The sequence below is a fragment of the Schistocerca americana genome, chromosome 11 (assembly GCF_021461395.2).
Source record: "Schistocerca americana isolate TAMUIC-IGC-003095 chromosome 11, iqSchAmer2.1, whole genome shotgun sequence".
Taxonomy (NCBI): Eukaryota; Metazoa; Arthropoda; class Insecta; order Orthoptera; family Acrididae; genus Schistocerca; species Schistocerca americana.
In genome coordinates this window covers 149,042,349-149,070,188 of record NC_060129.1, presented here as the reverse complement: position 1 = coordinate 149,070,188, position 27,840 = coordinate 149,042,349, and the positions used below count along the sequence as shown (strand labels likewise).

Sequence of the window (27,840 nt, the reverse complement as noted above, 5' to 3'; positions counted from 1 at the left end):
CATTCCTGTAGTTCGCTGACCTCTCTGCCTGCTGTGTCCTGTCCCTCCGTTAATAATGTTCACAATATCTGGACTGGGTTTAAATCCTCCTCCTATCTCTTCAGTTCAGAAGTATATCTGCACACATGTGGGTTCTTCTAACACAGGTTTTATGCTGCTGCTATTAATGGTCATTCAGCTCTGAACTTTACTTTTCCTGGCCGCTAAATACACCAAATGTGGTAGTGCATTGGCTTGTCATTACCCTTCAAACAATCTGTCCACCTACCTGGATAGGCTTCAGGTTGTCTCACCCTTCACTCTGCGATGGTATATGCTGGTTTAGCCAACAAAAGCAGCGTTGATGAAAAACCAACTAAATACTTACCATGCAAAGGCCATATGACTCCAGTCTATCGGTAGTAGCTGAAAGTTAGTTAAACTATCAAGCGTTCAGAATCCTTGCACGAGTCGTTTGAAAAAAAAAGTCTAAAATTTTCTTTTATTTGGTTTATTGTTTTTAAAACAAGGAAAATGGCTATAAAGTCAATTTAATATCCCGACATAAATTATGCAATGCTACTCACTGTCTCTCAACAGGTTCATACTCAAAAGCAGCCAGAAGATATTTAGTATGATGTGGTACTTTAAACTTACCAGTCAGTCACGACTACTTGTGAGTTGATGTATATATTTGTTGAGTAGGCTTCTTGTGAGAAAGTGTTCACCATAATTTATCGTTACCTGCACAGAGCACATCAAATGGAATTTTTGGATGGCATGAAGTGTTCACACGTGTATATCTCCTTAAATGACTGACTCACAAGACTCAAACTTTCAAAAATGATCAATACTGTAGTCACTCTTCATCAGCGACATGATAACTCTCGTGTCATAGATCTGAGGCACAAAGCCTTACTGAAAACCGTGAGAAATGCTGAATTCCTATTGGCTCGTATATTAAGTAGCCAGTCAGATCATCATGAGCACTTCTATACTCATGGTATTTCTAATGTCCTCCAAGCAGATTACCACAAGTAATTTATGCTAGAAATCTAGTAATTCTGAAACTAAATACAGTTTAATAAACACACAATAAAATTCCTGTCCACAAAATAATTTACTTGTAAACGTAATACTCCGTGTCCCTTCTGGCTGCCTTTACAAAATCGGGGTCTCTGTGACGTACATCGCAAATTTCCCTATTGCACAACTTTCTCACTCATACACTTACATAATTTTAATAAAATATCACATTCTCACTTTACGAATGTGCTCCATTCATTCGCTTTCTCTCCAAAACACTCGCATAACCAGAACACACTGAAATAATAGTTCTACAGTGTATTTTTAATTTTATCGTAAGTCTCTGGTAACGAAACTGAAGAAAATTCCAGAAAATTATATTATATGATACTGTCCTCTTGGTTGTAGTTTCAATTGATACTATAGATGAATACATTGCAGTCCCTAACGCGGTTTCCCAATGCCAGCATGATTATTGGGTATTTTAGGAAAAAATTTATATGGTAGTTTTTCAGATTCATAGAAAGTATGTGTAACAAATTGCACCCAGCATTAATCAAGTACACAGCTTGCTCGACCCAGTGGCCAGTGTGAGAACCACACAGCTGCTCTCCTCCCAACTCTGTGGCAAGCTACGCTTTCAACTCAGGACAACAACTCGTAATAATTTGCTACATTAAAACCTGATATACAAACAAATCGAGGAGTAAAATGGGGGTGTAGCGTGCCACCAAAATTATTTAGTATCTACTTAGATGACAGTCCAGAGTATGGAAAATAGAGAGAACACCATCGTGCGTCTGTTGGGAGGAATAGATATATTAACGCGATGTTATTTGTGTATGATCAAATTACCATACGAGATAGCAAAGATAAATTACAAATGGCATTACGTAAACTAAGTGAGGTAAGTGCAAGCTACAGTCTGACTGTATTTATAAATAAAACTAAATCTATGGTCTTTTTAGGTATTCAACCAGTACAAACAATAGATCTCAATAGTAAATCGATGAAACAGATAACCCATTTGAAATATTTAGAATACGACATCCCGTGTGATGGAGATATGCTTACAGAGAAAAAATTGATACGTACCATTGTATATTTGGCACAATAGGGAGAATACCTATTGGTAAGAAAAGGAAAGACAAACAACTGAAATTTTGTATAGTCATGGCAATTCGTACTTTATTATACGGAGCATAAAGCTGGACCCTGAGAAATAAAGATTTACGGCAGTTACGAACATCAGACATGAAATTTCTAGGATCTGTCACAGGCTGAACTAGGGAAGACAAAATTAGAAACAAAGTAACAAAGGAAGAATCAGGGGTGCAGCCAATCACCCAAAAGGCAATCCGGTACAGAGAGAAAGGAGAGAATGTGTACTTCGTACGTCACTATAAAGACAATGGATTATAAAATGTGGGGCAAGAGAAACAAAGGGAAAACTGAGGCTGAGATGAGATAGTGAGGCCGGAACAGGCCCTATGCCTAACCCTGCAGTGGCAGATTATTGTACTACTACTAATACTAATACTACTATTGCAGATGTACCCCTGCATATCTGCGTGATCACAGGCTTTTATCTGCAGAATGATGATTACTGCAAATATCAGCCACTGCTGACTGCTGGTTTCTATATCTACATACTCACATACATATATACAAACTCAGCAGCCTGTATATGGTGTGTGGTGGAGGATACATTGTACCACTACTAGCCATTTCTTAGAGGGAGAGAAAAATGAATGTCTATATGTCTCTAAAGTTTTATCAGAATAAGTATTACCGTGTTTCATGTTTAGGCTGGAAGGCTTGATTTTCATTCAAGAGAAATTATGCTCCCATCGTCTGAAGGGTGTTTTTGTAATGGCGTATGACAGATGCCCCCTCTGTTCTAAAATTACCTTAATTCTTACCTTATTCTGTTTTCGAGCTAGAGCCATTCATTCTGTGCCCATTTCTGACCCCACCGACACAATTACGTGCAGGATGCTGAAGCGGTCGTGCCAGATGATGTTCTTCTCGGCGACGTACGAGCAGGACGTGATGACATTCGCAGAGGCGATTGTGCGTAACCCGGTGATCATCCGGCTGAAGCGCGAGGAGGAGAGCCTGGACAACATCAAGCAGTACTACGTCAACTGCCGCAATGCCGAGGAGAAGTACCGTGCCATCAGCAACATCTACGGTGTCGTCACTATCGGACAGGCCATCATTTTCTGCCAGGTGAGCTCTGCAGCGGGTGGTGTCTCGTCTGCTGCAACTGCATATTCTTCTGTAAATAGACGACTGTGGCGAGTGATAAATGTGCCCAATTTTGTGAGACTTCAGTTTATTGGGGATAGTCATAAAGTAATAATTGTCATTTTGAATCGCATAACACAGTTTTTGTTTGTCCGCAGTCCTGGTGTACATTGAAATCCTCGCACTGCAGCAGTACTGTAGCGTGGCACTAGAAGAGGCGAAATGAAATGGTAGAAGCCTGTGATAAAGTAGAGTGTTGTGCGGTAACTCATTTTCGCCAGCAGCAGGATTCTTACAGCTCTGTGAGACAAATCCAAATCGCTTGAGAAATCACAGCATTTCTCCTGCTTGGGTAGTGCAGTGCCTGTGTTAGCTACTGAGAATTTTTCCGGGTTGTATGGCCGTGGTCCCTGGAACTCTTCAATCCCTGACGTTTCGTCCAAGGCTACGTTGGACATCTTCGGAGGTACTCCTGTTTGTGCTGACTGAGGGATTGAAGAGTTCCATGGACCACGGCCATACAACCCACAAAAATTCTCAGCAGCTGAAACATCCAGTCGTGAAAGGCTTTATTGGATGAGTGCACGTGTTGTTCAGGAAAATGATGCACGGAACGGGCACTGGAGTGAGTACAGCCGTTATTTCCGTTAAATGTGTTTGCAGTTGAGAGTATGGCCAACTGTCGGCTGTAAGATGGAATGACAAAGAAAATTTGTGTCGGGTTTTCCGGTTATTGCGTGCATGTCTGAAGGAACATTGCATTATATTTCTGAACTACACAGTTATCCTATTTATCCAGCTTTCAATTAAAATGTCTCCCCTGTCTAGGAATATACACAATGAATGGAGTAAGAATGCAGGTTGTAGTCAGACAATTGACGACATATGGAAGTTTTAGTCTTGCCGTAAGTTGCTTACTTAATTTATTTATTTACACGTGAAGTTCCGTAGGACCAAATTTAGGAACAAATCTCGGAGGTCGTGGAACGTGTCGGTTCATGAAATTACAATATAAAAGTAATAACACATAAAAATAAAATGTTTATGAACCTGAAAAAAAGGTCAAGCCATAAGTTTAAGTACACGCACTCAACCGAATAACATAAGAATCGGCTCGATTTTTGAAGGAACTCGACAGAATAGGGGTGACCCCTGAGGAAACTCTTCAGTTTCAATTAGAAAGCATGTTGATTACTGCTAATATTTTTGAATTCTAGCAGTAGCTTGTTGAAAATGGATGCAGCAATACCGTACTCCACTCAGACCCCACATCACAGCCATTATCAATATTGTGAATAATGACCTTTTGCTGTCTGTTGCTAAAGTAACAGCTGACCCAATTGTGAGCTACTCCCTGTATTCTGTAATGGTCCAACTTCTGGAGCAATATTTTGTGATCAACACAATCTAATGCCTTAGTTTCATCAAAAAATATGCCTAGCCTTTGTTTAAGCCAACCACCACTTCACAGAGAAAAGAGAATTTTCAACTGTTAAATGACTTCTAAAGCCGAACTGTACATCTGATAGCAAATCGTGTGATATAAAATGATCAATTATCCTTACATAGACAGCCTTTTCAAGAACTTTAGCTAATACTGATGGCATAGAAATAGGTCTAAAATTGTCTACATTATCCCTTTCTCCCCTTTTATAAAGCAGCTTTATAATGAGTACTTTAATCGTTAAGGAAACTGATCATTCTTAAAGGAAAAATTACAAATATGGCTAAATACAGGGCTAACTTTAATATTCTGCTAGACACTCCATCATAACTATGAGGGTCCTTAGTCTTCAGTGATTTAATTATTGACTCAATCTCCCCCTCGTCTGTATCGCAGAGGAGTATTTCAGACATCAACCTCGGAAAGGTATTTGCCAAGAAAGTTATATGATTCCCTGTAGAAACTAAATTTTTATTTAATTCACCACCATTACTCAGAAAATTATTGTTAAATCCCGATTTATCAGTAACAGATACATTTTTACTATGTACTGACTATATATTGTCAACGTTGTGCTGCTAACCAGACACTTCCTTCACAACTGACCACATGGTTTTAATGTTTTCCTGTGAATTAGCTATTCTATTTGCATACCAGATACTCTTTGCCTTCCTAATAACATTTTTAAGCATGTTACAATGCTGTTTGTAATGGGCCTGCTGTCGCTTGATTGTGACTACTTCTAACATTTTGATATATTTCCCCCATTGTTCTACATGATATTCTTACTCCACTAGTCAGCCACTCGGGCTGCCTATTACTGCTAGTACCCCATTTAGAACATTCTAATAGAAAGAAACTCTCAAAGAGCATGAGAAATGTGTTAAGGAAAGCATTATATCCATCATCTTATGTTATCGGTACTATAAACATCCTGCCACTCTTGTTCCTTGATGTGGTTTAAAAAACACTCTATTACTGTTGGATTACCTTTCCTACATAATTTGTAATTATACGTGACATTTGTTAGAGTACAAAAGCCTTTTAGTGTTAAAATTTGTGCGTCATGGTCTGAAAGGCCATTCACCCTTTTACTAACAGAATGCCCATCTAGTAATGAAGAATGAATAAAAATATTGTCTATGGCTGTGCTACTGTTCCCCTGCACCCTTCTTGGAAAAAACACAGTCTGCGTCAGATCATATGAATTTAGGAGCTCTACCAGCAACCTTTTTCTTGCACTATCATATACATATTTTATATTGAAGTGACAACATATAACTAATTTCTGGTATTTCACTTTGTACTTCCTATAAAGTGAATCAAGCACCCTCTCTAGCTTGAGCAGAAATACTCTGAAGTCAGCATTAGGGGACCAATAAACAACAATAATTAGAAGTGTAGTTTCACTAAATTCAACTGCCCTGCACAACATTCAAATATCTGTTCAGTGCAGTGCCGTGATAAGTCTGTGGACTCAGATGGAGTACTGTTTTTTTTACATACGTAGCCACTTCCCCACCCCACAAGGAACTCCTCGAAAAACAGCCAGCTAATCTGTGTCCTGGTAAAGGAAGCCTCTGAATTGTCAACTTATTTTAGTGGTGCTCCGATATATCAATAATTTCAGAGTCAACATCTATAAGCAGTTCACTAACTTTATCTCCAATACCTCTTATATTTTGATGAAATATGCTAATTCCTTCTCTACTTGGAAACATGACATCCTCTGAAGGTGAGCATTTAGTTAGAGGGACTTCCTTTAAGCAGGTATACATATCAGCTGACTTCAATCTAAAAAAAGTGCAACTGTAACACCAACTACTACAGGAATTTTTCCACGAGTGATCCCACCACCGCCCACTACATTGTCACCTATAAGCTTTGCCAGCCTCCCATTCCCATACCTATTGAGGTGCAGGCCATGCCTAGTGAAACCTGATCTACCGATAGACTCAATTGGCACCACTGAAATGTGACTCGTGCACTCTGCCATCAGTGCCTTCTCCTGCCCCATGTTAACGCACCTAACAGCCACATTAAGATGAGACGAATCATGATGCTGTAAAAGTTGGATGAAATCCACATTAGTGCCACCAGTTTGAGTAGTTACCTTTACCAGTTCACCACCTACATCATATTCACGGTCCCTATCAAGACTGTACCCTGCTCCACCCACTATCACTACCTGATACTCCTTCGTAAAATTCCTACATAACTCCCCTATGCTGTGCTCGGATACTCTAATGATAAGGTGACTACTCACGGTAAGTGGGAAATTCTGGTTCCACTCCTGGTGTGGTCTGCATTTTCATTGTTCTCATTCCATTATACAGCTGATAGTTGTCCATATTCGCAGTTGGGAATACATTTCATGTATGTCTCCTGATTATGAAAACAAATTGCTCCACAGTACCTGACTTTATCAGTCTGTTGTGCCACTCTATTTTGTCTCCTTTAGTGGCGTGGTGTGGTACTGTGTTCGTAATGATTGCAGAGTGTACCAGAATTGCATCGAGACGAACGAAAACTTAATTTTATAACAACAAAAATAATCAGTTATTGATAGTATAATATAAATGGAGACACAAATCTACTTACCACGTGGAAGCGAGGGAACATACAGACAAAAGGATTAAACTTTCACAAGCTTCCAGATCCAGTGGCTCCTTCTTCTGGCAGAAGATTCGAAGGGGATGGAAGAGCAGTGAAGGAAAAGGACTGGAGAGGTTTAGGGAAAGGGGTACAGTTTAGAAAAGTCATCCAGAACCACGAGTCGGGAGATTTACCAGACAAGATGAGAAGGAAGTGTGTAGCTGGCCTTCGGTGAGGACGGAAAGACTGAATGTTTGGGGACTGAGGTAGTAAGAGTGAAAAGCTAAGTGCATTGTACATAACAGAGGTGGGGGGGGGGCAAAAAATAGGAAAGTCAGAAAATGAAAGATGTAGAAAACAGAAATGGAGTGAAGAAATAAGTTGTTACTGTGAATAAATGCTGAGACAGAAGGAATTGCTGCATATTAAGGCCAGGTGGGTGACGAGAACAAAGGACATGTTGGGGGAAGAATCCAGATTGCGCTTGTGGTGAAACTGGCACAGAGGCCGTGACTGTCGTGTTGTAGTGCGTGCTCTGCAACAGGATATTGTTTGTTGCCTGTGTACACCCTCTGCCTATGCCCATTCAACCTGACTGTTAACTGGGTGATAGTAATGCCAATGTTAAAGGCTGAACAGTGTATGCATAACAGCTGGTATATGATACGTGTCACTTCACGGTAGCTTCAAGCTCCCTCTTTGGTAGTATATGTTTTGCCAGTTGCAGGGCTGGAATAGGTGGTGGCAGGAGGTTGCACTGGGGACGGTCACAGGGTAGGAGCCATAGGGTAGGGAGATGGGTGTAGAAGGAGCGTAGCGTCTGACAAGAATATTGTGGATATTGGTAGTGCGACGAAAACCGATTCTAGGTGTCGTAGGCAAAATCTGACAGAATGGGCCTCATTTCAGGGCACGATTTTAGGAAATCGTGGCCTTGTCAAAGTAGCTGACTGATACATTCGAGACCAGTATTATACTGGGTGACAAGTTGTGTGCTCCGAAGTTGTTTTTTGCAGGGATCAGCAGTACCAGGATGGGATGTGATGGCCTGGTAAATCTGCTTTTGGACTAGGCTGTTGGGTAGTTATGTCAAGTGAAGGCTGAAATGAGAGTGGCAGTGTATTGCTGTAGAGAGTCTGCATCCGAACAAATACATTTGCGTCGAATGCCGAGGCTGCGCGGGAGAGAACATTTGACACGGAGGATGGCAACTGTCAAAATGTAAGTACTGTCGTTTGTTAGCGGGTCTTCGGAAGTGTGTAGCTGGCCTTCGGTGAGGACGAGATCGACATAGAGGAAAATGGCGTGGGATTCGGAATAGGACTGTTTGAAATTTTAATTGGCAGGAGGTATTTAGAGATTCCGGGAATTTTAACAGGTCAGCATCACCGTGAGTCCGTACGGCAAAGGTGTCAGTTTCAGTGTGTCACATTAAATGTTCATTTTAGTTTCTTCCTATGATCATTACACCCCGATTGCAGTACTGCAACGTGTTTAGTTGTTTGGATACATCCTATTTGGACATTATAAGGTGTTTGTCTTGCTATTTTCAACAGTAGCCACTCGTGTAAATGTTTCAGACAAGGAAGATCGCATCGTGGTTGTCTGAGAAGATGTCCAGAGATGGGCACGCAGTGGCACTGCTGACGGGAGAGCTGACGGTGGAGCAGAGGATTGCGGTTCTAGATCGCTTCCGGGAAGGCATCGAGAAGGTGCTGATCACCACCAACGTGCTCGCCAGGGGTGAGTCTGCCGTTAATCTCGTGTCGAGTTAATCGGTTTGGATACGGCCGAGTGACCTGTTTATTGCCTAAGTCTGTGTCTGCGTAGGCGTGGGCACGTGGGAGCACCTCCGAGGGACACCTGGCAGTTGTAGTCGTTGAATCCTGTTTTTCTTTGTTTTGAGAAGAACAAAGTGCCAATCCTTGCACCACTTTGAAGTCTTACCAAAGTGTGACACGATATTTGTATAGCTATCTTTGTATAGTACTTAATTATAGGTAACTGAACAGTCTACAAGAATTCTTGGATTACTAGTTACATTGTTTATGAAATTGTAAATGTACAACATGAGAAGCAAGGGTTTGAACACAACTTACTGGGGCACATGTGAAGTTACTTCCAGATCTGTCAATCAGTCTCTGTCCAAGATAATATGCTACATCCTTTCTAGCAATAAATCCTCAATCCAGTGTGGAATTGTGTGTGATACCCCATATTATCGTAGTTTATTAATAAATGTTGTTATGGTACCAAAGGTTTTGCTGTCTATAGCAGTTCTCTACTGACATGTCTCACAGAGTGGTGTCTTCTGCCCCATATTATCGTGGTTTATTAATAAATGTTGGTATGGTACCGATGGTTTTGCTGTCTATTGCAGTTCTCCACTGAGCTGTCTTACGGAGTGGCGTCTTCAGCACTGTCCTGATCGTGTTCACTCCTAGAGCATCGACAGTGGCTTTTGCTTTTCCACTGACAAAACTGCCTGTATGAATTTCTGGCGGCACAAATGGTTTCTCCCACCATCTCTAAATTTTCGGCCTGTTGCCCTTCCATTCGTTGACACACACTATGAAATTCCTGGGGCTCGTGCTTAGTAGGAAAATCTCTTGGTCCTCCCATGTATCTTACCTGATAGCCCGCTGTATACGGTCCCTCAGTGTCCTACATGTCCTCAATAGTACTTCCTGGGGTGCCGAATGAACCACCCTCCTCCTTTTGTACCGGTCCCTTGTGTGATCGAAGCTCGACTGTGTGTGCTTTGTTTATGCATTTGCACGCCCATCCCTTTTACGTCATCTCAACACTTATCCATCATCATGGCACCTGTTTGGCCACGGGCGCTTTTTACACCAGTCTGTATGCTGGAGCTGCTGAACTACCACTGTCCTACAGCCGTGACTTTCTCGTCGGCAGGTATGCGTGCCGTTTTTCTGCCCTGCTTGGCCACCCATTCTATGCCTCCTTCTTTGATGATTCCTTTGATCATCATTATGGGGCTCGTCCCTCTCCTCTGTTACCTCCTGGAATCCGCTTTCGCCACTTGCTACGGCAGCCTAACTTCACGCTACTTGCAACTTTCCCAGTGGGTGTGAACCCTTCACCATCTTGGCTTTGTGATGCGGCCCATGTTAACTTCGGCCTTCATTCGCTTCCTAAGGACACTACTCCAGCCTCGGTCTATCGCCTCCAGTTTCACGACCTTCGCATGGAACTTTGCAACGGTACCTTTGTATACACTAATGGCTCTCAGACTGACAGTCAGGTCGGGTATGCCTTCGCCATTGGCACCTGTGTCTTTCGATATCAGCTTCTGGCACACTGCTCAGTATTTAAAGCCGAGCTCTTCGCCCTGTATCAGGCCACAGAGTACATCCAGCGACACAGCCTTTTCAGTTGTGTCCTCTGCTCAGACTCTCAGCACCCTTCACAGTCTCTGTGCGCTGTACATCGCCCATACATAGTGCAGCGGGTTCAGGAAAACTGTCACTTGCTCACTCTTGGTAAAGCCAATGTCATGTTTCTGTGGGTCCCTGATCATGTTGATCTGCCTGGAAACGAGGCTGCTGATGCTGCTGTCAAGGCTGCAATCCTCGTACCTCAACCTGTGAATACCTATATTCCCTCTGATTATCTCTACGTTGCTGTCTGTCAGGAGGGGCTGCCCTTTGGCGTTGCCAATAGTCCTCCCTTCATGAGAATAAGCTTTGGCGTATTAAGCCTCACCCCGCGCCTTGGATGACGTCGTCCTCGGCCCTCCCGCTGGGATGAGATTATTTTAACGGATGTGTATTGGGCACTGCCTTTTTAGCCATCATCATTTGCTTAGTGGCGTTACCCCACCACTATGTATGCATTGCACCCAAATTTTAACTGTCCGCCACTTCCTGCAGGAATGCCCCTTTCTTTTTTTTTTTTTTTTTTTTTTCTTTTTAGCAATTTACGTTCCAGTTTGGGTTTGCCGTAAGATTTATCAGCTGTCTTAGCGAATGACGTGCAATGCAATATGGTGAAGACCATTTAATTTTTAGTTTTGGACCTCCATTGTGTGTGTATATATAATCACTTTTTCCACATGCTATTTTTAGCTGTCTCCTATTCTGTCCATTGGGACTGACATAGTCGTTTCCCTGGTCTGTGTTTGTGCTCTATATGGGTGTGTATGACCCCATTTGTTTTTTGTGCCCTAAAACAAAACAAAAGTGTCTTGTAATTCAAAAAACTTTGTTCCTCTGACTGTTACCGGTTTTGGATGCTTTCACATCTATCCTCTGAAGTTGCACATTTCTTAAGGTTTTTTAAGAAGGATTGAGATGCAAGGCTGGAAGTCAGAAATTCCTGGAAGGAGAGGGTGATTTTGAGGAAGAGGAGGTGGGTCCCGCTGTGACGGAGGACGGAACTGTTCCAGGCAGGGTTCAATTTGGATGGTGTCTTGAGAAGTCGGATCATTAGGAGTAGGATTAGGATCATTTTTCTTCGTGGCAAAGTGATACTTCCAGCAGAGAGTACGGGTGTGCATCTCAATCCTTCTTAAAAAACCTTAATCCTACACCCAACATCACCACTGCTGAAGCCCAGGCTATCCGTGATCTGAAGGCTGACCGATCCATCGTCATTCTTCCGGCGGACAAGGGTTCCACAACCGTGGTACTTGATCGTCGGGAGTATGTGGCTGAGGGACTGCGTCAGCTTTCAGACAACACCACATACAAAGTTTGCCAAGGTAACCCCATTCCCGATGTCCAGGCGGAGCTTCAAGGAATCCTCAAAACCTTAGGCCCCCTGCAAAACCTTTCACCTGACTCCATCAACCTCCTGACCCCACCGACGCCCCGCACCCCTACCTTCTACCTTCTTCCTAAAATCCACAAACCCAATCATCCCGGCCGCCCCATTGTAGCTGGTTACCAAGCCCCCACAGAACGTATCTCTGCCTACGTAGATCAACACCTTCAACCCATTACATGCAGTCTCCCATCCTTCATCAAAGACACCAACCACTTTCTTGAACGCCTGGAATCCTTACCCAATCTGTTACCCCCGGAAACCATCCTTGTAACCATTGATGCCACGTCCTTATACACAAATATTCCGCACGTCCAGGGCCTCGCTGCGATGGAGCATTTCCTTTCATGCCGATCACCTACCACCCTACCTAAAACCTCTTTCCTCATTACCTTAGCCAGCTTCATCCTGACCCACAACTTCTTCACTTTTGAAGGCCAGACATACCAACAATTAAAGGGAACAGCCATGGGTACCAGGATGGCCCCCTCGTATGCCAACCTATTCATGGGTCGCTTAGAGGAAGCCTTCTTGGTTACCCAAGTCTGCCAACCCAAAGTTTGGTACAGATTTATTGATGACATCTTTATGATCTGGACTCACAGTGAAGAAGAACTCCAGAATTTCCTCTCCAACCTCAACTCCTTTGGTTCCATCAGATTCACCTGGTCCTATTCCAAATCCCATGCCACTTTCCTTGACGTTGACCTCCACCTGTCCAATGGCCAACTTCACACGTCCGTCCACATCAAACCCACCAACAAGCAACAGTACCTCCATTATGACAGCTGCCACCCATTCCACATCAAACGGTCCCTTCCCTACAGCCTAGGTCTTCGTGGCAAACGAATCTGCTCCAGTCCGGAATCCCTGAATCAGTACACCAACAACCTGAAAACAGCTTTCGCATCCCGCAACTACCCTCCCGACCTGGTACAGAAGCAAATAACCAGAGCCACTTCCTCGTCCCCTCAAACCCAGAATCCCCCACAGAAGAACCACAAAAGTGCCCCACTTGTGACAGGATACTTTCCGGGACTGGACCAGACTCTGAATGTGGCTCTCCAGCAGGGATACGACTTCCTCAAATCCTGCCCTGAAATGAGATCCATCCTTCATGAAATCCTCCCCACTCCTCCAAAAGTGTCTTTCCGCCGTCCACCTAACCTTCGTAACCTGTTAGTTCATCCCTATGAAATCCCCAAACCACCTTCCCTACCGTCTGGCTCCTATCCTTGTAACCGCCCCCGATGCAAAACCTGTCCCATGCACCCTCCCACCACCACCTACTCCAGTCCTGTAACCCGGAAGGTGTACACGATCAAAGGCAGAGCCACGTGTCAAAGCACCCACGTGATTTACCAACTGACCTGCCTACACTGTGATGCAATCTATGTGGGAATGACCAGCAACAAACTGTCCATTCGCATGAATGGACACAGGCAGACAGTGTTTGTTGGTAATGAGGATCACCCTGTGGCTAAACATGCCTTGGTGCACAGCCAGCACATCTTGGCACAGTGTTACACCGTCCGGGTTATCTGGATACTTCCCACCAACACCAACCTATCCGAACTCCGGAGATGGGAACTTGCCCTTCAGTATATCCTCTCTTCTCGTCATCCGCCAGGCCTCAATCTCCGCTAATTTCAAGTTGCCGCCACTCATACCTCACCTGTCTTTCAACAACTTCTTTGCCTCTACACTTCTGCCTCGACTGACATCTCTGCCCAAACTCTTTGTCTTTAAATATGTCTGCTGTCTCTGTATATGTGTGGATGGATATGTGTGTGTGTGTGTGTGTGTGTGTGTGTGTGTGTGTGCGCGCGCGCGCGAGTGTATACCCGACCCTTTTTCCCCCTAAGGTAAGTCTTTCCGCTCCCAGGATTGGAATGACTCCTTACCCTCTCCCTTAAAACCCACTTCCTTTCGTCTTCCCCTCTCCTTCCCTCTTTCCTGATGAGGCAACAGTTTGTTGCGAAAGCTTGAATTTTGTGTGTATGTTTGTGTTTGTTTGTGTGTCTATCGACCTGCCAGCGCTTTTGTTCGGTAAGTCACCTCATCTTTGTTTTTTTTAATATATATATATATATATATATATATATATATATATATATATATATATATATATATATATATATATATATATAACTTTTGTGCAATTTAAGTGCAGTAATGTGTTCGTTGTAAATAAGTATTATAGTAGTTGTATTACATGTTTATTACCTAATAAATAAATAAATAAAAAACTTTTTTATTTTAAATTCAGTGCATTAGTATTTGTGAAATGACTTTCATGTAGTGTTCATTAAAAAATGACGATCATTCCACTTGGGACCTGTGGAATGGTACATTAGCTTATTTGTTTTAATTGTAAATATTTGTCATGTATTGTTGTTTTTCTGACATGTTCCACATCGTGGAGGACCTCCTCACTATGGATCAATTGGAATGAAAGTAAATCTAATCTAATAAGTAGCCATCTGTCTTTTTCCTACAGTGTTGAGATTCCTACTTAACAGGGAATCTGGCAACTTGCCGGCAGTATGTGCACATCGTTCTATTCAGCTGAGCCGCACTGCTACTCGCTCGTCTGTCAGAGTACCTGTGCACCACCGACTGCTGTCCAGCCGAGTGTTCCCGAGAGAATACGAGTGAGGCTGAAACTGCTCCTCTCTTTACTGCCACGAGACAAAATAGAACCTGTGGGGCCCGTGGAACGTCGCGAAACAGTTGCTCAAATCACCACCAAATCCCTACCGTGTTTCTCTCTTGGGGCAGAAGTTGGAACCAGTGTCAACCGAGGCTCAGCCGATCAAAATCATTTTTTTTCTTCCATTGCTGCAGAGTCCAGGTTTTATGGCTTTGTACCCATTTCCCTGTTCCAGGCATTTGTATAATTGATGTGTGGTTTTGCAATTCCAGCTCGCCCTGTAATTCGCAGCTTGTGCAGCTCCCTTTGTGTTGCTTTGTTGCATACAGGATTTCAGAGTTCAGCATTCAATTCCTTTGTGACCTTTACAGCTGTTGTCCTCATAATTTTTTTTTAATCTTCTTGAATGACATCTTTCACAATCACTCGACATACACTTTCGTTCGTGTTGTTACTTAGTGGGTGACGATTTTTGACTTTCCCTGAATGTGTTAGAAATGTTTGGTATGGTGCCTCTTGAAATGCTAAACACTTCAGCTACCTTGGTTACAGAAGCACCCACTGTACGAATGCCAACAGTTTATATGCTTCCCAAATCACTTGGTTCTGACATAATGCTCTCTCAGCTACATACAATACTTCGCTGACTACAACTGATGCAACGTATTGAAGATGTTGTACAGATGCTGTTTGTGATCAAATACGACAGCACAACCTGCAGGCGGGCTGGCATCTGAATTTTGTTCAAGAATGCATTCCTCGTGGCGTTTCCATATTTTTGTCCAACCCCTTTATTTTGTAGGAGAGTAAGAAGTGAAAGTATGCAAACTACGCTGGCAGCCGTGTCTGCAGGCCGACGCAGTGAGAGTGGCTTCTGAGTGTTTAGTAGGATGAACTGAGCTGCTTGGTTAATTTACCCACATGCGGGTGCCACTGTAGTTCATCATCTGTCCGAATGCAGGAGAACTTCACTTGTGGCGCCACATCCAGTGTGCACCAGTAATATCCACTGACAGTACCTGTAAGGCTTTTTCTTTTCTGTGGAACTGCATAATATTAATCTTTGTAAGACTAAGGTTAAGCTGTTTACTGTCAAGCAGATGTAAGCTTGTTCCACAATTCCTATGACAGATAGTAGGGTAACTTGGGGTAAATCCGGCCGGGTGGGTAAACCCGACCGCCCTCTGTTTGTGAGAAACGGCAAAGCGGAACTATTTAGCATTAGCGTTACTATATAGAGCATTCGAAATAACGAAAATGTCACCTTGGCAGCTTTGCCGCATTTGATATTTAGACACTCAAAAGACAAGAAGTGTGTTTTTGATTGATTCAATTTCATTTTTGTGCAAATTGCATTACTACATTTTCCTTATTCAGGGTGTATACGACCCGGGACAGCCGGGAGATCCGGGAAAAACCTGGGAATTTTTCCATCCAGGAGAAAAGTGGGAATTGTTTAGAATTCCAGGAATTTTTCATTGTTTTAGTTTTCAGTTAAACTTTTGTGATTTTGACTGGTAAGAACCAATACTCTAACAAAGGATATTATTGTATCCCGCTACTGCAGAATGATACTGCAGCAACAAAACATGAACGGGAGAAAAAGAAAACGAAAATAAAATTTAAGTTGCAAAGGAAATGCGCCGTATACAACAACAAAACAGCGTTCATACAAGCGTCTGCCAACAGTTAAGTGTGTCAGAGGCTTTAGGAACACTATGCAATGCTTTATAACAACAAATTGCCTCCGATGAGCGTGACGTGACAACTGTTTAAATTAGATACGTTTGAGCAGTTGCAGGCGGGCTCTTGCGCATGCGCAGTTGAGTCGCGTATGAGTAGTACCTTCTCCCGCTTCTGGTTACGAAGTGTGGCTGGGCACCACTACTTAATATTGCCCCGGTTCGGAAATATCGTAGATTCGGGGCTGATGCACAGAGCAGTCCGAGTTGTGGTGGGGAGGTGGGTCGTCTCCACGTGGTCTGTGTTTACGTTCAGTGATTTAGTTGTTTCCTCTTCATTTATTGTTCTCACGTTAAATGATAACAAAATGGATTTTTGTGGCCGGGAGCTATCAAATGAATTAAAATACGTTCGCATAATTACGGAAGGCTAAAATACGTTAATAGTTTCAGATTTTATTTTCTCCTTTGACAGTCAAGCATTAATCGCCTTACAGAACAATGAAGTTATTTTTGCCGGTTTGCTAAAGAGACTTGGCTTTTATTAATCCTTTCTACTGAGGCAGTCAATTTATTTGAAACCAAGTGTTTAATTTCACACTATTGGCTAGTTTCAACCGTTCGCTGCATTTCAAGTGCACGTATGGTATTATGCTATATTAAAGAACCAAACATGAGTACTGGTACTCCAAGAAAATTTACATACGGATGTGCATTTTAAGGTGAGTTGTGCACTTTAGTATGGTTTGCGAAATCCCGACGCTCTTGAAGTATCCTTTGATGTCTTCTTTCTTTTATGATATAATGTAAGATCTTTTAGTGGTTTACACATACGAACATATGGTCTTCCTGCGTCATCGTAGCTGCGCGAGCGCGGTGACACCTGTTATCTGGCGCTTTCTTGCAGCTGCTGAAACGAACCTATTTCTAACAGGTCGCGGGAAAATATTGCGAATGGTGGTTTGAAAAGCATTACATTCAAAGCAGATTTCCTTTTATGCAAGATGGACTACGTGCGAGAATGTACGATGAATTTCTTAAATCACAAAGCGTTTGACTCTCATTTAAAAATCAACTCTTTGAGGACGACCATTTAGAAGTATTTAAAGCCCAGATGATGAGACATTTGCGTCGTTATTAAAAATTTTACTGGCACATTTGTGTGTGTACCTTAAATGCAACACGCGCAAAAAAGATCAACATTATATGTGGAAGCTTAGCTTCTCTTCCAACTTATTAATCTTCGAAACCAATATTATATGTGAATGCTATGTGTATTAATTTAAGCCATTAGCTTTTCTTATTTGTGCATTCGCGCTACTTAAGAGTGATCTTGCTGTTGGCTGACTACATCATGTATCCTATTGCTGTCATCAACTGGCGAGATCACGTGAATGAGCTATGACGCTTACAAAAGCACATCGCAATCTCAATTTCAATGCTTCGGAAAGTGACATGCGATATTTGGTGGTATTCAAATTCATACCTTCATAATACGAAAATATACAGCGTACATGTTGCTGCACATCAAAGGTCTTTCGAAACGTGTTTTTCCCCTGAGTTTCGTTTTCTAAAGTACCGGGAAATTATATGTCGGTATATAAAACCATTAACATTCAAAGGATTGATGACTTTTACAGTGCCGAGGAAGAGTATACACGGAAAAGGTGTATTTTCATCTGGGAGAAAGTGTATTTTTAACCAGGAAAAATCCAGGAATTTATTTTGCTTGTCCACGTATACACCCCGTTATTAAATAAAACGATTGCAAAACAAACGGTAAGTGATTTTGTTGTGCATTTGGTGACCCATCAGTGTATGTATCGTTTTTGTCTAAAATTTCGTGTAATTTGTTTCTGTGTGTATTAAATGGAAAAATGGCATGGTGGGGTAAAGCCTACTACTAAATGGTGGGGTAAATCCGACCACATATTTTTTATTGTTTGTGTATGGAATTATTAATTTATGGAAACAAAGTGAGTTTTTGTTTATTTTTAGGAAAATGGTACAAAATTACAAACGAAAAACGACGAAACGTAATCAAAATGATATTCGCCGAGCAGTTGCTGCAATGCAAATGGGAATGTCTTTACGATCCCTCGTGATTGTATCATTCCGAGATTGAGATTGCTGTTGCACTGCTGTGCTATGAAATCATCTTTTTTCAATTAAAATTTACATTCACATAACTTTCAGTACGTTTAGTACTCTAAACATTGTTATTTTTTGAATACATTTTGTTCATTTATGTAAAAAACAAAATTACTAATCATTATTTCCCCCCCAACCCACCCCGAAAAAGAAAAAGAAAAACGTTCATTTAAAACTATTTCTGTGCAAAATTAGTCAATCAAATAGGGGTTGGATTTACCCCACCATTTGTGCAAATGGCAAAAATGGATGTTTCTTACAATTTCAAAAACTATTGATCGTATAACAAAAATATTTTGCAAACAGTTGTTCCTTTATATTACCTATAATTTAACCTATATAAAGTAAAGATACGACCTTAGATAAGCGTTTTATAGCCACAAGAAATTACTAAGTCGGTTTTATCCCACCTTACCCTATACCCCATCTGTCCATAAAGTTTCAAGACTGGAGACATATATCTCCCCACAGTTGAGTGCAACACAAAGGACATTCATACAACCATGGGAAACTGTCAGAAAAGTCCTCCTTTAGGATGTCATTCAACTTGAGCATCACATTTACACCTTTGTTGATCTTTGAAAACTGTGAGAGGTCCACTGTGGACTTTTTCATTTTGTGATAGGTTCTTGTCAGTAACATAAAGCATCATCACCCATGGTGATTTTTTTTCCCAGAAAAGAATTTTCTGGGTTTTTCTGTTCAGTGGGGTCACAGCAAGTGTCCATGCATTGTCATTTTTGTTTAGGAGTTGAGGTATGTGGGACTAACTTGGTACACACTTTTGTCATCTTCAAAATGTTCTAGAGAATGTCTTGAACAGTTGAGATACAAGTGGTCAGTTTGTTGCTTTATTGAAATTTGTGACACGACAATGTTGAGCTGCACAGCTACTATTTACCATTGCCTGCTAACAACTGATGGGTCAAATGCAAATCTGTTGTTTCCATTTGTTAGTTCAAGCAGCCATTATTGTTTCTGACATATCTTTTATTCCAGGAATAGAATAAGTTCCGGATCTTTTTGGATGGTCAGTATGTAGTAGTAGGTAGCAGGACATAAGTCTTACAGTTTATTATAACTGCTATATTCTCTGTATGTTCTTGCACAATTTTTTTGTCACCAGATGTACAATTTGTGTGGTAACGTGCTGACTGTTAGGATGAATACCAAATGCCAGTAAAAAACTATGCTGATTATTCAAATGATTTTGAGAAGCATTCTCTCATTGTGTCTGTATTGAAAACATAGCCGTTATGTGTACAGGTGTGTAGTTTCAAGTTACACTATCCTTTCTGCAGGTATCGACGTCGAGCAGGTGACGATTGTGGTGAACTTCGATCTGCCAGTGCTGGTGAACCGGCGGGCGGATTGCGAGACGTACCTCCACAGGATCGGCCGGACAGGTCGCTTCGGCAAGGCTGGCATCGCTATCAACCTGGTTGACGGACAGGAGGCGATGGGGTTGCTGCGGCAGATCGAGGAGCACTTCGGTACGGACGAATGTGTGGTTTGGTTTGTCACGTGTGGCAGGGTAGCGACTCGCGACTATTAATGGGGAGACACAGCTTCGTTCTGAGCAATGATGTTTCCAGTGTTCAGGCTTTATCCTCTGACTTGATGTGTGATTGCACCACATTCTGAGCTCATAAATCTGTTCTGTCAATGTTGAAATAAAAATAAGGGAAGGGGCAGAGGTAACAACGTCCCCTGTAATTGATGAAAAGTACAGTCAACAGATGTGTGGGTGAGGCTGATAATGTTGCTAATTTTCAGATGACATCCTCCAGGTGTGTGTGTGTGTGTGTGTGTGTGTGTGTGTGTGTGTGTGTGTGTGTAGTCTTTTACACGTCTTGCTCCGTAGGACCAAACTGATGAGCAAATCTCCATGGTCAGGGAATGAGTCAGTACAAGTCAGTAACTGCAGAAGAATAATAATAGGTAAAATAAAACATACTCAAATCCTATGCAGATGACAAGCTATGACCATATATAACACAGGAATTAGCATACCCTTCAGGTACAAGTTGTTGGTACAATGGTATATTTGTAAATGAGACCATTGCATTGCTCATTTGGGGAAATTCATGGTGGTATAACTATTTATGGTAAATATGATGGGGATGGTGGCTTTGTGTGTGTGTGTGTGTGTGTGTGTGTGTGTGTGTGTGTGTGTATTTTGTTTTTTTGAGAGGGGGGGGGGGGTGTCGTTCACACACGCATTGAAAATGTAATAAGGTATGTTATTGGGAACAGAGACAATACTAGTGTAAATATTGTCATTTAAGATGGATTCATGTTGTTTTCTTTGCTGTCTGTATATTTGAAATGTTTCAAGGATGTGTAGATTTTTGCCTTCAGGTTGGATATGTAAAATGCTGATACTTGTGTTGTTGACATTGTGTTTTGTTTCATGCATGTGGGTGGCTATTGCTGATGTGGTATTTTTGTTTTTCATTGCTGCCATGTGTTCTTTGAATCTAATCTCAAATGATCGACCTGTATGGCCCTAGTAGAAACACTCACAGTACAAAATTGAATATTTAGACTGTGTTGTGTCTGCATAAGCCAGACAAGTAGATCATTTGAGATTAAATTCAAAGAACACACGACAGCACTAAAAAACAAGTAATACCACACATCAACTATATGTATGCAAATGTGCAAAAGTCCATTTTGTATTAAAATATGTGTATCGTGTTCTGAAAAGCCATTTACCCTTATAATAATAAAATGCTGGTGTAGTAAGGAAGAACAAACAAAAATTTTGTGTATAGTTGCACTACTCGACTTGGAAAGAGTACAGTTTGCACAGATGGTGTGAATTTAAGAAATCTTCCAACATTCTTTTCATACACAATCTCTTATATTAAAATCACCTCATTAACCAATATTTGTACTTCCTGTAAAAGGAATGTCCTGAAATCAGTTCGGGGATCTCTAGATAACTGTAATTAAAAGTTTAGACCCACTAAGTTCAACTACTCATGCACAGCAGTCAGTGCAGTGTGTTGATATGTCATTAGATTCAAATGGAATACAATTTTTCATGTACCTGGCCATTCCCCATACAGCAAAGAGCTTCTTGAAAAATGGCTAGCTAATCTGTACCCTGAAGTAGGGTCACATTGTTTAAGTGGTGCTCCAATATGCTAATAATGTCCATTAATACCAACAAGCAGTTCACTATCTTCATCTGTAATCCCTTTTATACTTCGGTGAAATATGTTAAGTCCTTGACTACTTAGATATCTGACCTTTTTGAAGGTGTTTCCTTTGTTAGAGAGATTTTTCATAAGGAGGGATACTGATTAGCTGATTTCAATGTAATACAACAGCTATCATACAGAATTTTCCCATGAGTGAGCCCCACCATCCTCCACTACACTGTCACCAACATCCGCTGCCCATAGCTGTTGAGATACGGGCCATGTATCCTGCAGCTGTTGGCGTACGCCTCTGCCACGAGAACTACCTAACAGCAGAAACTACTTCTTTCTATTTCAATTTACAGCTAATGTTGGTTTCTTAACTGTTGTAGCCTGCTGCATGTTTCCTACATCTACAGCTACAAGAAAGCTCTCTCCTCTAAACTGTGACAGTTGGTCATATCTGTTGGGGATACACCAAATGAAACTGTCTAAATATACCCTTCTCCTGGCAGCCTTCTTCCCAACTGCCAGTTACCATTCCCCAGCCCCTTTGTCCCTCCTCATCCTATCTACCTCCTCCCTTATGTTTTCTAACTGCACCTTAATGGCACAGATCATACACTCCTGGTCCTCTGTTGACTTATTGTTGCTAGATATCATGCGATTTTGTCGCAAATCTCACACTGTAACCCACTACTTGTGAACCTATGACAGAGCCCCTCTGGTTAAAAAAAAAAAACTGTGGCCACCTTACGTAAGTTATATTACGGTAAAGTGATATTATGAACTATCGCTTTGATTGAAACACACACACACACACACACACACACACACACACACACACACACAAAGGCCCCTCCTCTCTTGAGATTCCCAGTTCTTCACAGAGGCAGTCTGCCATTTTGTTCTTTGTTATTCAGACTTGTTTCACCTGACTGAAAGCATATGCACCATGTGACCACTGTGTTGCACAACTCCATTATTACCACAGTAGTTGTAGTGCTAGGGATTCTGCATGAGAAATCTTGTGCATAGTGGCTGCCCAATTGCTGGCACATCAGTACTGTTTCAGAAAATGCAGCCAGTCGACAAAGGGTGTGACCCATCCAGGATATTGTTCAAATACCAAACAGTGCTAACAGGGATACTGAACTTTTACAAAAGAGGGCAGCCCAAACGGTCGCATGTTTGCTAAGCCGGAGATGCTGAAGAAACTGAACTGGCAGACACAAAGTAGGTGCAGAGAAAGCCTACTACTGAAGTTTCAAGAACCATCTGTAAGTGACAAATCTAGGAATATACTAAAACTACTGTACATATCACTCCCATAGGGATTCCTATGACAAGATTAAACTAATTTCAGCGCCCCAGAGGATTTTAAGCAATCCTTTTTTTCCATACACTTTACGTGAATGGAGCAGGAAGAGGACTTATAACTAATAGTAACTCTGCCATGCCATGAATTTCACAGAGTATGGACGTAGATGTACAAAATTAATTTTCTTCTATCTTCACTTTTGTAATTACTCTCAAAAACGCTACACAAATTGTATTTTTGATTAAGTTAATGAAAGTTCTCAGTTTAACTTCATCCAGTGAATCGTTGTCTCACCAGTTCAAATTTATTTTGTCCTCTGGAAAAAGTAGGCTATTTCTGAAGTGTGTAAGTGCATTAACTCTGGCAGTTATCGACTGCTGATCTCTGCACTGGACACAGATTGTCTGCATTTTTGATGGCACCAGGTCAGCTGCTTGCACATAGCTGTGTTGCCTGCAAATGGCACAGCCTGGGCCCCTGGTGACACCACCTGATTAATGACAACACACTCAGTTGTGTCTACGAGCAATACCTCAACTGAATCGTGTATCTGTGCTGATGTTCCATGGATTTAACGTCCTCTCTCTCTCTCTCTCTCTCTCTCTCTCTCTCTTACCCCCCCCCCCCCCCCATAAGCAGTGTTGTTTCCTATAATAGGAGTTTTGCTGTCTGTTTTGTGATTTTGCAAAAAATATGTCTGGTCTGTGACTTACCTGTAGAGGAGTGGTGTGTGGCACTTTTAGAAACACTGAATAGAAGACAGTTAACCTTACCTTTTGAGCTCGTTATCTTTTTTTTGTAACAGTACACACATTCACACCAACAGACACCCAAACGTACACAATCGCGTTAACTCGCCATTTCCGTGAGTGTATACGTTTGGGTGCCTGTTCGGTGTGAATGTGTGTGTGCTCTAATGGAAAAAGAGCAAGAACTCAAAAGCTAGTGTTAACTGCATTCTATTATATGTTTTTGTGTGCCACGCACCAGTACTCTGTAGTTAAATAGCTATACAGTTCTGTGCACAAGTCTTCCTTTCCTGGTTCCTTTTTCCAGTGTGGCAACTTCAGTCATTCCAGTGACCACTGGTAAACAGATGCTGGAAGATGGGCATTGCCATCCCTTATTAAGTGTAGAATGTGACAGGCATGCCATTGCGTCCTATGATCTTCTCCATGATTGAGTGATTTGAGCTCTCGCATTTCGTTGTCTATCATATTCACATCTGCATGGTCAAATGTAGAAAATGCTTTGTCATTTTCTTTGACATATCCTCTTCAGAAGGCAGACGTTTTTTCCAGTCTTCATTTTATTGACACATATGCTATATGCATATCATCGTTGTCCTTAGACCTCTTTGTACTTCATTCAGCATTTGATTGTCAGGGAGTATTCCGTTCTGTATCAAATTGCTTTGCGTCTCTGTTTGCTTTTGCTTTAGTTTCCTGGTCTTGTTGCTGAACTTTGGTGGATACCTTTCCATCATTCACTACCTTTCTGCATCCCACCTTAATCTGCATCTGATGTTCTGCTTCCTCTTCCCTAGAGCTCAGTGTGTCACGTACTTCCTGAAACTCATTTGTCCAATCACCCAATCACAAAGTTGCTGCTTTGCTATATGTATGGATGGCCTGAATGTCGCATCTGATTTGCTGTAATACCTCCCTAGAGTATGCTACGAGAAGTTTTATATTTTTATACCACTAAGTCATTTCTCTGCCTATGTTCAGAACATAAGAAAATACAAAATTTCAAAAAGTGGGTTATCGTTTTATTCAGATTTTTAAATACTATTTGAAAATTGAATTATTAATAGGATTCATATGTCACAATTGTCCTAGAAAATTACACTGTGTCTAAAAGCTGATTGAAAGGACATTAACTTCGTACTATGTTATCATGTTGATGGTAGAGGCAAGGCCATTTAATTTATTAATGAAGTGATTCCTGTGTAAACAGCAGTTTTAATGTATTTTTTATGATACAAACTACTCATTCTTATCTAACTGTAACAAAATTAAAGATTGAGTGCATGCTATTTCAAAACAATGGATAATTTGCACATGCCAAAGAAGCTTTCGCTTGTATTTTTGTCTTCAAGATTAAATTTTGTGAACTCTCTTTGATTATATTACGATACATTTTTTTCTAGCTATGACTAACTCCCGGCATCGTAGATGTAAGCTGCAGCTTGAGATACATGCACTTTCCAAAGATACCACAATTTACATTGGGGTTTCTACAAGCCAAACTTTCAAACTGTGTGCTTAGGAAAAATAGTTTTTAAGTGATTAATTTGTAGTTCATATGTAGGGGGGGGGGGGGGGAATTAATAACATGCAATCAGATGTATATGAATAATATTGAAGTATCTTTTTGGGACATTATAATTTTATATTGGGATCTGATAAAAAAAATTTGGTTTGGATGTGACAAGAAAAGCACAAATGTTATGGAAAGATGACACCAAACGAAACGTTACGCCACTCACCATTTAGATTTGATCTTGTGTGTTTGTTTGTTGGGGGGGGGGGGGGGAAAGCTGCTATTTAAACATTCTTACTATTGCAATGTAATATTACTGTCAGCAGAATTTTGTGGTTTGGTGGAATTTTACCAACTGTTTACTTCACACTCATCTGTCTCATTCTCACTTTCAGGCAAGAAGATAGCACTGCTCGACGCAGAGGATGTCGACGAGATTGAGAAGCTAGGCCAATGAGCAGTCACCACGTGTGCTGTACAATGACTGACTCTTTACGAGCCTGGTGTGGCATTACGTGGCCAGTTCTGGGTGATTTGAACGTGCAAAAGTTACTTTTTTTTAAATTTTGGAATACAGTGAATTGAAGCAGAACAGTGTGTTTTGTGTCAGTGACATTTACGTATCAGTGATGTTTATATGCTCCTCTGTCCCCTCTACCTTCCTATGTTCTCCTGCTCCACCCACCGTAATGCCTTCTTCTTTATTCTGGACTCGTGTGAACAATTCGTTCTATGGATTGTTGCTTCACAGCTCTCACCATTCAGCTTGTAATGAGTAGTAAAGATATGATGTATGTAAATAAAGCTATTTGCATAAATTTTGTTTACAGTTATTCAAGTGGCTTTCCTTGCTGCAGTAATACCTTTTTGCAGAATTGAGCATGCTCCCTGTAGTCTTGTCAGAGGAGTGTCCTCAGTTGAGAAGCGGTACAGTCCAGGCGACAAATGGTGCCATAGTCTTTCAGCTACCGTATTTACTCGAATATAAGCCGCACTCGAATCTAAGCTGCACCCGAAATTTGAGACTGGAAATTCAAGGGGAGAGAAAAGTTTGACTGCACCTCCAAATCGAAACAAAGTTGGTCCATTGTAACATGAGACACAATTTAGGTTGAATGGATGAAGATACAGCAATAGTAGTTTGGTTCGATTCGTAAGCTTAACAGTTAAGCTTTACCAAGTTGCCAATGCTATGTGTCAGGCGCTCCGTTCATATTTATACGGGTAACATTCCTTTTTCACGTGCTTCATCTGGTTCGAATCGATTGCTTATTTTGCTTTGATCTGATAAGTGCCGTTCTCTTTGTTACAGGTGTTTACGTCACATCTAAGCTAAAAATGCATTATTGTACTGTGTTATGCATTGTTTGTCGCATTTCGATGATGAGTGTTTCCGACCTGTTGCCGCTTGCGGCGTGGCTTGCTTTTGTGCGCGCTACCGGCACTTACAATAAAAAAAGAGGAATTGTCTCATTAGCGAAACAATGGCAAGAGACTGCTATTTGTTGTTACTTACACTGCTGTTTTCTTTGATGATCATCAACAACCAAAAAATAATAGACTGCATATGATAGAAGATCTTCTGAACGAGAGTTTACTGATTATTTTTCTCCATTTGAAAATCTTTGCAGACACCTCTCTAGTACATTGCATTCTGCATAGAAATTAGTCATCTTAGATTTAAAAATCTAGTCAGTTGCCATGCTTCATTTCTGACTGTATCACTATTCAGCATAAGAATAATATGAATATAAACATGACATGATATGTATAATCTTCCACGTTTGCTGTTGTCTCACTCTAGTTTCATAGTTTATTAGGCATACAGGATTTAAATGAGATAGCAGCAAACAAGAAAGAATACATGGCACAATGTTTTTCTACCTTTTCTTTTAATTTATTTACTGACGCAGAGGTTTTGGCGTCAGTATTTATCTTTGTGCCTCCAAAGCATGCATGCCTGTGAAGCGCTACATATATTCGACGGCAGAAGTTAGTTGTGCTGCCACCTACCAACATTTTTCAGAACTTCTGCTTACTTTGCACTCGATTCTAAGCCGTAGGCGGATTTTTGGATTACAAAAATCAGAAAAAAAGTGCGGCTTGGATTCGAGTAAATATGGTATTACGTACGTACAGACTGATTATTGCAATTTGAATTATGCTACCACTTAAGTAAAATGTGGGCAGTGATGGTATTCAGTTCCTGCACTGGTGTGTAAATGAGCAGCACAGTTACTCACTTGTGATGTGTTCTCCTGGGACGTAGTACGGCCACAATGTGAGACTTGTTTTCCTACAGTGCTTCTTAACGTAAAATCTAACTCCACCATTTGCAATTCCTTCCAAAATTTAAATTGCATCATCACATCAGTGATAAAGTGGACATTGTTAGACAAATAATGAAAAGCACTTATCACATCAATAGCTTATACTCTATCTTACACGCAGATTTAACAAGACCTGGGTTTTTATTTCATAATAATCCAACACACTTTTTTTTCCAAATTTGATTTTATTTTCTCCAGGCAAGATAACTG

The 27,840-nt window shown here is 41.2% G+C and overlaps 1 protein-coding gene across 1 annotated transcript in view; it reads left to right on the top strand.

Moving 5' to 3' along the window:
* Positions 1–26,118, top strand: part of LOC124553824 (DEAD-box helicase Dbp80-like) — a 147,009-nt gene extending 120,891 nt beyond the window's left edge. Inside the window, exons 7-10 of the mRNA XM_047127811.1 lie at positions 3,000–3,237; positions 8,875–9,037; positions 19,867–20,058; positions 25,696–26,118. Coding sequence (XP_046983767.1) covers positions 3,000–3,237; positions 8,875–9,037; positions 19,867–20,058; positions 25,696–25,757 — 655 coding nt within the window. The 3' untranslated portion in view covers positions 25,758–26,118. The remainder of the gene's footprint in view (positions 1–2,999; positions 3,238–8,874; positions 9,038–19,866; positions 20,059–25,695) is intronic.
* The last annotated feature ends 1,722 nt before the right edge of the window (positions 26,119–27,840 follow it).